Raw genomic sequence first — 15,092 nt, 5'->3', positions numbered from 1 at the left:
CTTAATCATGCAAAACACGAACACAAAGCCTCGAAATCATTTAAAAAACATCACTAGAAACTAGCCGTTGAACAATCAATGTAATGATACAGAACTGCCACAATCTTTAAGAGCTCGAAAATTTTCGTTTTAATGGCTTTCGTTTATGGGTAGTGGTGTAATTTTCTCTCTTCAAGTTCCAGCAGTAAACTGCCATCATGTGGCAGTCCCATCGGCCCTGGTAGCGCTCTTCCATAACTCTAATATCTTGGTGAAAGCGCTCACCTTGTTCTTCACTGAAGTCCCCAAGGTTTTCAGAAAAGTAATCTAAATGATTTTTCAGAAAATGTAGCTTTATGCTCATATTGCATATCTTCTCTTGCATACTGGATAACATTTTTTTTAAGAGGTCTGGATAGTTCTCTGCTTTTCTGTTGCCAAAGGAGTTACTAACAACTAAAGAAAATCATTCCAAGCCCTTGCTTCAACTCTGTTTATTGATGCTGCAAAGTTTGGATCTCTGAGCAGCTTCCTTATTTGTGGGCCACTAAAAACTCCAGCCTTTTTCTTTCTTTTCTTCACTGAGACTTGGGAAGGCTTAGCAGATGTACTTAAAGCAATCTCCATTGTGATCAAGAACCTTAACTCCAAAGCATTGTGATCAAGAACCTTAGCATACCATTTCATTGCCCCAAGTTTGATTAGAAGTAGCAGCAGGATGATCTTTTTGGTATCTCCTAACGGGTTATGAATGATATTTTTCTCTCCAGGTGTTAAACTGCTCCTTTCTGGCTACTTATCTTTTATCCAATGCTCATCTATGGCTCTGCTATCCCAGTAGCAGAGAAAACAAGGGTATTTGGTGTAACCACCTTGCTGTCCTAACAGAAGGTTCATTATTGTTATGTCTACACATAATGCCCAGGCATGATCACTGTACTTAAGTGTTTCCAGCACATCCTTAATGTTTTCATACGTCTCTTTGAGTGTCACAGAATGTCCTACTGGAATCGATACATATTTATTTCCATTGTGAAGTAACACGCACTTCAGGCTTCGTTTTGAGCTCTCAATTTTCTTTTACATTATACGAACAATGTTATGTTTATTGTTGACAATGTTTACGTTTTACTAAAGAGCAGGGTGCTGTCACAAAAAGCATTGGCCTTTTAAGTCTCCAGGGCGGATGCATACAGATAAAGACGGTAACTCAGTAATGAGCTACCAAACGTGATGTATAAACCAAGCGCGATGTATAAAGATGGTAACTAAGTAATGAGATACGAAAGAAAAAATGAATGCGTCCACATATATTTTCGAAATTCGAAAAGAGGTCCGTGATTGAAGAAAGATTGAAAACCACTAGATTAAAGTTTACTGAAAACCCTGTCATTCTGTGCTACAACAAAACTTCCAGCCGAGGTTTCATCATAGGTGATTTCAATAACAATATTTGATTTGTTGCTGTTATACGTTCACCGTACTGTCACTAACGAAAGTCAAAATTTGATCAATTTATGAAATTGGGGAAAATGCGCAGCGAAAAAACCTGACGTGATAGAGCAATTCTGAGCTCAGAATTGGATTCAGCAACCAAAAATTAGCCTAAATCAATCATCAAAGTTCATGCAACAAAAATTTTTTTTGTTTTTGTAGACCGGTGTTATTTGTATATAGGCTACTATTCGATTAGGTATTTAGAAAGATATCATGTTGTCCTTTTGCAAGCTTTGTGACAATATAGGTTATGAATGTTTTTACATGACCCGTGTCAAGTGCCTGTACATAACTCAACGAAAAGACATTGCGCTGATAAATGTCATTGAGCTGGTCTAGGACTGAGGTTAACTTGAATTTATTTTATTGGCGGAAAACGTGCGCCAAAGCACAGACATAACTTGGCATCAAGAGCTGTCTGTGGGCTTCCTTGTCGAAAAGACGACTACTCTTTTTGGTCGGTTTGATAGCCGAGTGGTTCGAGCGCTGGCCTCACAATAAAAGGCTCGCTCGCTCAACAAACATTACACCTGACCAAATTCCTCGAAATTTATTCTGTTGGATTTTGGGGCAATTTCGCAGTTTTTTCTGTCGCTTTTTGCGCCATGTATAGGCAACTCGGGCATGCCGGCAGCGACTTACAATAAAACCAGGCATTGCAGACCGCAGTCAAAATAAATACCGTCATCTAGTGACATGATATGTAACTTAAGAATTCCACATTCTGTCTCTTGTGTTAAACTAATTCTGTCGCTCGTCGGCATCACAACGACAAAATTTGTCAAAAACCTTTGCTCCAACCAGGTTGCGACGTTCCAAGTCAGGCTACTAACAAACAATAGTCTTGCAATCCACTGGTGATAAATTCTGGGCAAGAAATTACAAATACCCATAAAGTCAAGCAATAAAATTGTCAATAGAAGTATTTTATATGAAACAGGACTAAAAATGGTAACAAAGTCATCATAAACAACTGCAAATACTCATAAAAATACGTAATAAAAGTTTCAAATAAAACAGCCAATAACCGTAGTTGTAGAAAACGTTTCGTTTAACTCTTGCAACATCCACAATGTTGATATTTCAGAACAGAAAGTTAGTTTCAAATACAATGCAGAAAAGTTTTTTGTTATTGCTGTATAAAATACTTGGTCTAGAAAGTTTCTGTAAACGACCAGGTTTGGACAGCAAAACGATACACAACAGTGATAACAAAATAGCATCTTTACACAGCAAGGACGCAAGGGAACCATCGCTTTTTGTCCATTTTGCTCTCCACTTGCCAGCTGTTGACGACCGGATCATAGACTTCAATTGTTTTGGCAAAAGCACTATTACAAGATTATTGAACAGATTAGTGATCCAAAATTAAATAATTTTTTCTAATTTATGAAATTAGCACAAATTATATTTACAGACAATGTAAATGAAGGAAAATATTACTACAGGCAATTAAAAATGCTTAGTGTACGCACTACCGTCCAGACCTGACAGCGATCAGTGCCGTCCGACCATAAAGTGAAAATATGAATAAAGCCAAAAAAGCACTAAAACTCGCTACTGCTGTAATGGTTAAAAAGCCTTTCAAGGCCAATAAAGGGAAAAGACTATAGCTTGCCCAATAACAACAAAAGGAAAATGAAAACACAGGCAGAGCAGAAGTGTAAGAGGACCTCAATTGTTGACTGTGTATTTTTCCATAAGAAGACAGGAGGCACTGGTTAAAAATTGTCAGATGCTCCACCAAGACACTACAAGGTTCTAGCATCGCAGGAATATTCTTCATACAGTAAAAATTACAGTTCGCTTACACAATAGTTAACTGCATGTGGCTACTTGGCCCATATACAATAAAGTTATTTTTACGTTGGGTGGGCTACCATATGATGATGTCACGTATTTATATTGTGCAAAAATAATTCATCGGCCTTACTGAAACTAATCAATTGCAGCAGTTCTTCAACTAAATAAACTGCAGTGTGCACAGCTTATTCCAGTAATTATTAGTCACTGAGGACTTTTTATAAGTAGCTGGAGCGTGACACCTGTAAATAAATTTTGTGTAACTTGTCAAAACGTTTATGCTATATCTCACCCGCCAAACACCCATATAAGGCCATTAACTACACACGCTGATGCACCGCATCTTTTTTCCTTCATGGCTGGAATATCAGTCCAAGTCTGTTTGTCCAGGTTGTATTTTTCAACAGAAGAAAGACCAAACCCTCCTGGTTTAATTTATTTAAAATCATAAAGTTAAAAATTTGTTTAAACGTGAAGTTTAAATGAAACTTATACTTGCACCAAGCCTCACCTATAACATATATTTCATCGTTTAATACAACGGCAGTCAATTGGGTTCTGCAGGTATTCATCGGGGGAATATATTGCCACTTCCCTATACATGCACTATAACATTCTGCTGTGTTTGTTGCATTCGCATTATCGTCCCATCCTCCAAGTGCAAAAAGCAAACCTTGAAAGCAAATCATCGAATATTTAAATGGGTCAGTTGCAAGACGAACGTGACAGCTATTGCATATTCTCTCCCGTGTCCTATTCCGTTCTTCAATAGTGTTCTAGAAAGCATTTTTCCATAATACTAACCACGACATAAACAAAACTTTCATACACAAAGAAGCTTCTAATTTCCTTATCATTACACTTTTTCGGTAACTGGGATTCTTGATTTATTGGAACATAAAACTACAACGACCAACGAAATTTTTGGTAAAAAGTAACCTCTGTTAATTCGTGTTTGCAGCAATTGTATGAAAAATTTCGTCATCAGTCTATATGTTTTTCTGCTGTAAAGCAACCGATTTACGATAGCTTCAATTGGAAATCATTGCTATGAAGGTAAGGTACCTAACAAGTTAACGTTAACTAATAAGTTAGTAGTTATTAGCAATAACATATACTACTAGCCAAAACTGTAAAATTTTAATTATGTACATCAGATTATTGGAAATGTGGTTATCCCTCCCAAAAGCATGCTGCCGTGAATGGCTATAATGATGTCGTCAGGCAAGTATGACGCTTCTTTGTTTTGTCAGAGCTTGCTTAATGACGACAAGGATGGTTTAGTTAATTACTATTATATGGTTTAAAATAGTTTTTCATTAGTTTAGGCTCATAACACTTGGGCCTTACTTATTTAGGAGCTAGGTCTTACTTTATTACAAGTATGATAACAATATCATTTCAAAGATTCAAAGTTCTTTAAAATGGCCACGAGCAATTGACCATAATTGGAACTTACCACGTGCACTGACCAACGCATGTTCGCTTCGTGTTTGATTCATGTTGCTTACTGCAAACCATCTTCTCGCTCTAGAGTTGTAACACTCACAAGATGACAGGCGCTTGCCATTCCACCCACCAGTACAATAAACATTCCCTATGATAAAAACATAAAACTTTGCGTTCGTTAATCTTGCTGCTTTGTAGCCAAGAAATTTAGATATTATATGACTTCTTTTATTAAAAGCATGAAAAGATACAATTACACAATGAACAGACTTTAAAGCAGAAATAACGCTAAAGGTAATTATACAAAGATTCAAATCAAAAACTCTTGTCGATAAGCATTAATTTCTTCATTCTTTTTTGTAACAATGCTTCGCTTTGGCTTATTTTATTAAGAAACTAATTATAATATAATTAATCTCAATAATTATTGAGTTACTGTACCGTATACTTGCACAGGCTTCTCTAATTTTACTATAACCGATAGTCTTTACGAAAATCACACCAGTTGGTTATTGTTGCACTTGTAAAACTGGGCAAAAATATCGCTCTATACCGTTTTATGTGACATTTTTGTTGAACCGACCGTTGTAAAAAACAGTCTCGAAGGTTTCGAGTTTTGAAAAGAATGCATGGGTTTTCGGTACAAATATTCGTTTAAATATTAAATTATCTCGCCATGAGTTTGAGGACGTAGCCGAAAAGAATTAAGTTCGGCAATGTAGCGTATTTTACAACTTGCCTCTTATGAATAAGCAAAAATATCACCCAGCGATTTGCAAACAATAAAAAGAAAACACTATGCCATAATCGACGTTAAAGCGACTTCATTTAAATTTAGGTTTTGAACTTATATTTAAAATGATTAAACTAACTAAATCGTTCTCGTATTTAGTAGAATGATAATTTACGATCAAAAATAATCATTGATTTGTTGAAGTCGTACAAAGTTTTTTTCGGTCTAATAACTAAAATAACCACTGACAAACAACTCAAACCAAAAAACCTGTGGAAAAATCGCGAGAGACACATTTTAACAACATATCAAAACGTTCTATTATGACTTAGATTACCGTTCAATAACGCTGATGCCAATGATTGCCGCTTTTCTCCCATTGAAGGCAAGTCACTTTCCCACTTTGATGTCTTATCTTTGAAGTTCAAGAGCACGTCTACTGAATTAAAGGCAGTGACACCATCCCAACCACCCATCAACAAAATTTGTTGATTGTACTTCACAGCAGAAGGAGATCTTCGAACTATGATTGTATTCTGCCAGAAGACACGTTATTTTATCTAAGAAATCAGCAACTGAAGTTGACATTTTTCCCTCGCTGAAGTATAACCTGATGAAGTTCCATGCAGATATATGTACATATCAATTTGTTTGACTTAAAAGTTGCGTTAAAAGTATAGAAACATTTTCTCATCACACTATGGCTATAGTTTAAGAAATTGCTGGTAACCTCAATATCAAAGACTCTGAAGAGTGGTGACTAAATTTTAAATTCATACAACTTCTTTTACAGGAATTGATCTTTCTAAAAAGAATTTTACATCAGACTATCAGAGGCTACCGCCTGCAAGCTAGGCTATAATCGGCCACTTCCCCACACAGAAAATAACGTCTGCGTATCTCATGTGGGGGAAGTAGGCTACCTTTTGGTTTAAAACGCTTATGTTTTTAACAGTTGATGGGGAGAGACAAAAACATATTTTTTCGGCCACTGCAAGGACTTTAAGATGAAACATCTCTGGATATACAGTACCAATTACGTATAACCATTCTATATTTTGCGTCGAGGCAAACTTACTTTGGCATTTACTTGTGCCTTAAAAGTTATAAATAACACTTTAAATTTACAGACATGAGACATACCGGCATGTCACTCCACTGCTTTGTCCTGATGTTGTACTTGACAACACTTTTTTCACAGAACAATCCACCAATCACGAATATCTCATTAGAGTGATCTGTAAATGAAACAATCAGCAGATTCTTGTAAAAATGAAGCAGGCTGTTGACTAAAGTGTATATGCAAAAAGCATAAACCTTCAATGTCAGTTGAAATTAGATTTTTTAATTGACACATCACACTGTGTCTCTTTCGTGAAGTGCAATGTGGTGGATGTACTGATGTATTAAGTTACAAATTGTGCTTATAATTAAGAAAGTTGTATTATCTTTAGCTAGGATATGTCATTCAAACATTTGTACATAGTTTTGCATTGTTATATGTCAGATAGCTTTTGAAACGTAGTTTGCTGGGTTTTAAACTATAGAGTTGGTTTTGAAAAGTACTTTTAAAATGCTTGTGGTACATTTAGAGTTTTACGAATTTACACGTCTTCTTGTTGACGTATCTTTGTGACTTAAAAGTCCTGTCATATTGTTAATGGTTAGAAATGTGATATTTCTGTGACACATCTTTATGTGATGTTGAACTGATGGCCTGATATGATTGGCTATAGCATACAAGTCAAGCCTTGTAAATATTTTTACTTTTGTGGGGTTTTTATGCAAATAAATTGGCTTGTAAATGCACGTAAAAGTATTGCACTTGCAATGCCCAGTCAATTTTCAAGTAAAATTCCCATTCAGTTCTCAATTTCCTCTCAAGTAAAAGTATATAGTTAAAATACGAATGCACTGATTTGAAACTTCGAAAAAATATTTATTTCTACCCGAGCTGAGTATCCGGTAATGTGATGAATTTAAGAAAGTTATATGTTGTTGTTAGAGTTAATTAAGTATCAAAAAGCTACCAGCAGAAGTGTTTTTTATTTCCGTCTTTCTTGTCACTTCTATGCCATCAATGGAGCCTGGAAAATATAGTGCAATAAATGAAATAAAATATCGTTTTCAGTATATGATATAAATAATAAACATTACGAAAAAAATTAAAAACAGAGAATTTAGAAAATAAAGAATAAACATTAAACATAGAGAAATGCCAAAGCATAAATCGATCAAAGTTATACCAATTTCTTTTAGAAGTTTATCGAAATTGTCATCAAATATTCCTTGGCTGAAGTCATGGTAAAATAGCCCTGCCGTCAACAAACCTGGAATTTAAATACACCAGAGAATAGTTTGGTAATACAGTTTGATGGTTATCAAATATAATTGCTGGTAAGTTGTTTTTTAGTTTTTAATTTCCTTGCTAACCAATATTCCCTCTTGGTTCATATCCATCTTGAACACGGATTGGAATAATTTTTTTCTTTTTGTCCCTCGCATATGTGGCCTCACTTTTACAATTCTCACTCTTTTCGTAATTAGAAGACGTGAACATTAGAATCACGTGGGCGTTCTCGACACCTTGAGCCATTTTCTCATAAATATCTCCTTTCATCTGACCCTTGTCTATCCAAACATTGTACCCGGCATCACATAACATGTCACTGATCTTAAAAAAAAGTGATGACTAAAAAAATGATAAAAAATACAGTATTTACTTTATTCTATACTGTAAGCAGGCCTCGGTTGTAAGCCACATGTATTTCAATGAATAGGAAAGTAAGCTTTACTGGAACATATACGGTATAGTAAGCTACTGCAATATACTCTTTTTCCATACTATATGCAGTCTACGACGTCTACGATACAAAAGGGGTACAGAGAAGAAAAAAGACAAAGCAAGGTTTATCGAAAAAGTGTGGCCAACAAAATAAACGCCAGATAAAAAAATTAACCCAATGTAAACCGCAAAAAATGATGATAAAAATTATAAAAGGCGCTGCTAATATATATGATCGAATAAAAACGGTATATTTAAACTTTGAAAACAGACACAACTCACCTTATGTGCCAACTTCTTCGAGTCTTTCCAATTGTAGCTGATCATGATATGTTTCCATTGAACTGGCATTTGCTAGAAAATCATATTTTTAAACAAGTATACTCTTGGGTAAAGCTACAGGGGTGTAAAACTACCATATTTGGGTATACTTATATTAACAAGAAAGTATAACCAATTGCTGTTTTCCGTGTTTTAATATAGTATTCCTAATAGTTCAAGATTACTTTCATCTGTAACTCCTAGTCATCGGGTGAACCTAATGTTAATTAACTACCCGGGTCCCGGACTAAATGTCAGGGCGGAAGTCGATTAGTCACTGGGTTTTGCTGTCGCCCAAAATTCGCACATATGATGTATTCCGTGAGGAAAAATGAAACGTGAGAAATGGTCTGCAGTCTGCTCCTTCACACCACACTCACAAAAGACATTTTGTCACTCCCTATTTGTACAGAGCTAAGCAGAAACATCCAACGCCGGTTCAGCCGTATAATCAGGATATCCTTGGCAGCAAAAGTTTGGCGGGATAGGAGTTGGCGCCGATCATGAAACTGAATCATGAAAAACTGAATCATGAAACTGAATCATGAAACTTCCCGCTTGACAGCTAGTCAATTAGCTCTTTTGTCTCATTAACTTTTAATTGCATTTTCTTAGGTAAAAACAACCATCTTTTCACTACAAAGTTAAAACGTAACTGAACCAACTATTGGTCACCAAACTATCGTACCATTCACCACCATCAATCAACGAGGAAAAAGGATTCGCGGGTAGCGTGACATGCTTCGGGGAAGAGTTGTAGGGAACAAAGAAAAACGTGCACGTGTATATAGAACTACAATTTCCTAAAAACGATAAAAACGATAACGGTCACAAGTGCTACAACGATAAAATATTACTACACAACAACAAACTACAACCCAAACTAGTGCCTTAACAATTGGATTATATAACATTAAAATGCAGTGCTTCTTAAAACAAGTGCGTAAAGATATTCTCGTGACAGTATCGCAAGACACCGTTTACGACAGATTCGATTTGATGGATGTGTGTACTCGGTGATGTAGTAGACTAGGACTAAAACTGCTATGCGTAATGTAGCAGCCTTTACAGCGCTCCAGCGTAAGTCCGTTAGTTGTCTTAACATTACAGACCGATGATGTAAATTTTTTACCTATTTACTCATTGTATCAGCAGCTGAACGACACATGAGCGGTCTTTACAAGATTACCCCATGCAAGGTATTTAGGATCAACCTAGAGTCCTAGACAGAGGGACTTGACCGCCTTTTCGTTGCTAACTAGCTTCGAACTGACATTTCGGTTTCTTGTTGGGTGAAAGACTGCCAACACCGTTTTGGTTTTGTCAAGTTTCACTTTCTATTTCTGGAGTAAGCCAATAAAGTCTTGACAAATGGTCTCCCCACTTTTTCTCATGTCCCATTATAGCTAAACAAATTAAATAAGTAAACAATAAACTCATGGCGAAAGCAGTGGATAATAAAGGGTGTAATTTCACGTGTAATGTAATTTGTAACATTATTCTTCATAATTTTTTTTTTACAAGTTATTAGAAATTTCCATTGTACATGTATAAGGCTTAATTGTTTCTTTTTTAATGTACATTATGTATTATTTAGGCCGATATGTTTTAATCCTAATTTGGTTAATTTTGTTTTCTTCGGATTTAGGTGGAACCCAATTAGCTCTTTAATGATATGGTCTGACCTCTGAGGAACACTCCGAAATTTCATCTCCACAAAATACTCCCAGGTTTTCTTTTATCATACGTCATTAAGCGTTTGCACAATGCAATTCAAACATCGCTGAGATATAAATTTTGCTTCGTGCCAATAAATTCACTAAAAATGTTTGAAGACTGACGAAGAAAGTTTACTCTACCGAAACGGCGACAAAAATGCTTTATTGCTTGAATTTACTGCTTCTATATTACACCAGCAGGTTTTGATGTGTGCACTCATATCTTCCGCTGTATTTTCCTAATTCAACAACCTAAAGAGCTTATGTGTTTATTAGAAACTATATGTATAATCCGCCAGCAAGATGATCTTTGGTAAAGTTCATTATAACGCTCTTAGATTTTTAAACAACGAAATTCATTCGCATATATTCACAGCGACATAAATTTCACATTCGCCGATACAATTAATGCGCAACCTAATAAAGGTGAATGTTTACAAGTGCCACAGATAGAATAATTTAAGGAAAAAGGTTTGTCTAAAAACGGTTTTGTGAATTTTCAAACACTCGTATATAGTTTATTTACCGTAAAACCTCTATTTCACCGCCACCTCTAATTGAACGCCACCTCTAATAGAACACCACTTTTAGCGGCGGAATTGTATTAGCAGGTCTCTACTGATAATTATACAATTGATTAAGTTTTCACAATCTAGCAGTTAAAGCAGCCATTTAAAAGATACCAACCAACATACCGGTAGTAACAATGCAGTATCACGTTACAATAAGCAGCAGTAAAATAGAGCGCCAACCTCTAATTGAACGTCACCTCTAATAGAACGCCACTTTTAAACAAGAGTTGAAAAATAGAACGCCATGGCGGTGAAATAGAGGTTTTACGGTATCTTCTATTTATAATTGGGTTGCAAATATAACAACAAAATATCGAATAAAATAGCCTTATGATTGCTTTTCTTATTGTTTCATCACAAATATTTTTAAAAAAAGTTTTGGTAAACAATCACAAAAAAGACCTTCCTTCTTTAAAACAAAAATTTAGCGAAACAAGTACAGAAGTGAATTTGGATGCTTTTTCTTAAATAATCAGGTATATCACTTGGCAAAGAACATATCTTTGCTACAACACCTGTAACTGGTAAAACGCTGGCAATCTCATAACACTGCATTAACACTACTGCTAGCATAACATACAAACTATAGCAAAATAACAAATCTTAACAATATAATAAACAATAAAAAGGCTTGAGACATTGACAAATGTTTCTGTTATTGGCGAAGTTAGCGTTAGCTTCTACTTACTGGTTTCGACGACATGTTGGTTGCTTGATGACGAAAGTATAGCACAGATTAATGCAACTGAACTCTGAAAGCTGTGATGCAAACAGACCTATAGGTCCTAGACCTAGATCACAGGCTATAGTAAGGCTTTCGTTTTATATCACCCTCACGTGAACAATGAGACTGCTGTTTGTATTGTATTCTGCAGAGGAATGAAGCACTTCTTCCATAAAACATTCATTTGATCAGACAACTCGTAAATACTTCCTTTAAAACGTTTACCAGATTTCCAGTTTCAGTGGTAGAAATCTTAAGCTAAATTACTTATGAAAAATTTATCAGGTTTATAACTTTTTTAAACACAAGAATATACTGTATAAGTAAATCTTAACACCATGAGGTAGCTTGAACTAAGTAGAACACAAAGCTTATTGTACTTCGCAACAATTGTATTATCAATTGAACAAATAAGCATCGATCAAAAAAGATAAGTTTGTTATCACGTGAAAACACTTTGTAGCCTAAGTATTGTGTGCAACCATTCCAGTTCCAGTAACAAAAACTATTTTGTGTCTATTACCATGAGATCAAATAATTTCCCTGTTATAAAGAATCTGTGATAATATAATAGTTAATGTAACATGTGGCGTTAAATAACATTTGGAAATTTAGCATTCTCGTCTTTAAGTGTCGAATCAGCGAAGCATAACACTGCGTGACGTAATCGATTGCTTCCTGGTTATTGTGTGTGCATTTTGAGTTATTCTTTCTTGCTATTACGATCAACGCCGCAACATGCACGTCTTTATGCCGTTGATGTACCAATGTTTTATCTAGATGTATTCGTTCAAAGAAGCTTCAATATAATCAGAATATACAGTTGTCAAGGTAAACAATTAATTCTAAGATTAAGAAAAGCAGAACAACGACCTTCGAAGACTCATATAACATCGAGCGCAATAAACAATTCTACTAACAAACATTGTAGTGAAGTGGTCAACCTTACAGGTTAAGGTACGATAAACAACCATTTCATTACAAATCAGATTTAATAATTTTTAACGTGATACTAGAGCTGCTTTAGGTACTGATATTCGAGAATAAAATGTTTCATAATCATGCCTATATCTATTAAACCTACTCAGATTTATCGAAATACACTATTGACGATTATTAAAAATAATAGCAATATAGGTATCGGTTATACAGTATACGATTCGATTGATTGCTTTAACCTATTATTAATTTTTTTCAAACAGAAGCCTTCACTAGAAAACTTGAGTTTGAACATTTGTTTCATAGGCTCTTTACGTGTACTTGGTATTCAAAGTAATTATGTCAAATATATTAACAGACGTGGACCGTACCGCTGTGCTATGGCAGGGGAGAACGGGGTTAGATGAGCCATATTTCAATTTTCGGCTTATACTGTATTTTTAGTTCCCTTTGCCCCACAGTTCTGCTTCCAATAGAGGTATAAACTACACTCATGTGTGTTTTATTGTAAAGTGTATTGATATCATAAGCTCAATTCTGATATTCGCCACAAACCTATAAACATGTACTGAAATAACTCAAATGAAAAATGTGTGTTCTTAATAAACACAATAATTGGTCACTAAACATATTTTTACAACAGCAAAAACCGAGCATTTTTTTAAAACAGAGAAGTTCCTCATCAGTCATCACACAAATTAACTGTTTTTTGTTTGTAACTCTGCATTGCTCATTTGTGTCTGACAAGGCACGGAAAGTCCGGGACACATTGTATAACTTTAAATGAATGGTAGGTATCGGCGCTAAAAATGTTGTGGTTACTCCGTTGTGCGGACCACCGGCAGATAAGAACATTTGTAAGTATAATTTTCACCATTTCCTTGATATATTCCGACCTAATGTTACCCTCAACTTGCTTAGCTGCATTATCGGCAAGCTCCGATACTCGGTACTTTTAAATTCATGACGTTTTGGTTTTGAGTATAGTGTGTTTTTAAAAACTTTAGTTTTACTAAATCAGCTCTGTCCAAATGAGACGCTTTACGTTAAAATGACGTCATTTTTAATGAAGGCCGCACATTGAATAGCTTAATACAGTGGTGTCCAAACATCTTTCAGCGAGGGTCATGCGCTAAAAAGTTAACCAATGACCACTACGCTATCATCGTCGCTATCATCATCATCATCGTCGCCACGCTATCATCCTACGTGTGAGGATTACTGCTTTGGCCACAACGTTAGAATAACGAATAAAGATTGTGAAGATCATTAACAATGGCATTGACGGAAAAATTAACTTTCTAACTAAAAATGCTAAATAGTAGGCCCCAAAGAAACATCGCTCAAAGCCTTAAAAATTTACGCAACTGTAGCTACTCGTTTGCTCCTAGATCTCTAAAAGGTACCATAAACGTAAGGGCTACACGGCCCAGACGTATATAAAACGAAGTGCTAGAACAATATATCATTTTAATGATTTCATTCGAAAAATTGGCGAATAAAGGAAGACAATGCTTCAGCGTTCTTCGTGGAAGCAGTAATGCGATGTGAAAGACGTCACATAAACGGTTGTCAGTCACACTGATTCTATGAATTTTGCTTTATGTAGCCTACGTGCATTCGAAAAATTTCTTTGGTTCTGCCATATTCGACGTAGGCCTAACGCATAACAGCACTCAGCAGTTAACTGTATACACACAGGATCTCGTGACAGATAGGACCATAAGAAATTGCAGTTCTTGTGATGCATAATTCTTAAATTATGCTCAATAACGTATCTTAACTTTTGTGAATTAGTGAAGGCAAGTTAACAATTACCACTAAACGCTGGAAAAATTAATTTGTACCTGAATAAGGCAGTTTTATGTAAGCCATATTGAAATAAAGTTTGTTACTCTTAAACTTCCAACGTTTGTTTCATATTTCTTTATCTTTACTACGAAGTTTCGCGTGAGTTCGATGACCGCCGTAGGCTAATGAAAGACAGGTGGAAGGTTGCAGTTGGTCCGCGGACCGTAGTTTACACAACCCTGACTTAATGCGCTTAATTAAGGTTAACGCGACTTTAAATTTGCAACACTGGAGCACATTGTAGTAAGAATCTGTTTGCAGCTGCAACTCTATAAAATACCCCAAACGCAAAGTCTACGCAGTAGTTATATATACTGGTCATTAGCTGTTATAATTACAGGAACGCACTTTGGCCACATCTCTTTGACGGTTGGCAGATGAACCAAATTGCTACATTGTCCTAGCTCAGAATGTTTTTTTAGGTTCACTTCCCATAGTGTTCTCGACAACTGTTTGCCGCATATTAAATTAAAGATTGGTTGTCATTACCAACATAATACAACGAAGACTCCTTACTGGACAGCATATATGAGCCCGCGGGGTTGGACATAGCTGAATTAAACGTTAATGCCAACCAAAAATTAAATAAAATTCAGGAGTTGACCAAATCCTTGAGCCATAACAGTTTTAAAAATTGCACTTGCAGCAGGATCAGTCACACAAAAAGTACCGAATAATAATGTCTTTTTAAAAAGTACCGAATAGGCCTACGCCCAACAGG

General features: G+C 35.6%; 1 protein-coding gene across 2 annotated transcripts; it reads right to left on the bottom strand.

Moving 5' to 3' along the window:
- Positions 1-2,392: 2,392 nt before the first annotated feature.
- LOC143465587 (uncharacterized) lies at positions 2,393-11,839 on the bottom strand. Of its 2 annotated transcripts, none has more exons than XM_076963966.1 (11): positions 11,546-11,837; positions 8,529-8,600; positions 7,895-8,135; positions 7,708-7,791; positions 7,492-7,548; positions 6,605-6,699; positions 5,799-5,997; positions 4,739-4,876; positions 3,791-3,952; positions 3,572-3,704; positions 2,393-2,807 (listed from the first exon to the last, which is right to left on the bottom strand). In XM_076963966.1, the coding sequence occupies exons 1-11, from the start codon at positions 11,558-11,560 to the stop codon at positions 2,702-2,704; spliced, it is 1,302 nt and encodes a 433-aa protein (XP_076820081.1). In that variant the 5' UTR covers positions 11,561-11,837; the 3' UTR covers positions 2,393-2,701. The 2 variants fall into 2 exon arrangements, with proteins under 2 accessions (XP_076820081.1, XP_076820082.1); XM_076963967.1 differs by lacking the exon at positions 2,393-2,807 and adding an exon at positions 2,819-3,256 and having other exon boundaries at positions 11,546-11,839.
- Positions 11,840-15,092: the final 3,253 nt, after the last annotated feature.

Source organism: Clavelina lepadiformis, chromosome 7 (genome assembly GCF_947623445.1).
Source record: "Clavelina lepadiformis chromosome 7, kaClaLepa1.1, whole genome shotgun sequence".
NCBI lineage: Eukaryota > Metazoa > Chordata > Ascidiacea > Aplousobranchia > Clavelinidae > Clavelina > Clavelina lepadiformis.
The sequence above is the reverse complement of the archived record's forward strand: the minus strand, read 5'-3'. Positions and strand labels throughout refer to the sequence as shown.

Coding starts and splice junctions, on each gene's coding strand:
- LOC143465587 (XM_076963966.1), bottom strand. Junction 6,700..7,491: donor AATAAAAAACACTTCTGCTG/GTAGCTTTTTGA, acceptor TTTCATTTACAG/ATCACTCTAATGAGATATTC. Junction 2,808..3,571: donor CTTATATGGGTGTTTGGCGG/GTGAGATATAGC, acceptor ATCTTGTAATAG/TGCTTTTGCCAAAACAATTG.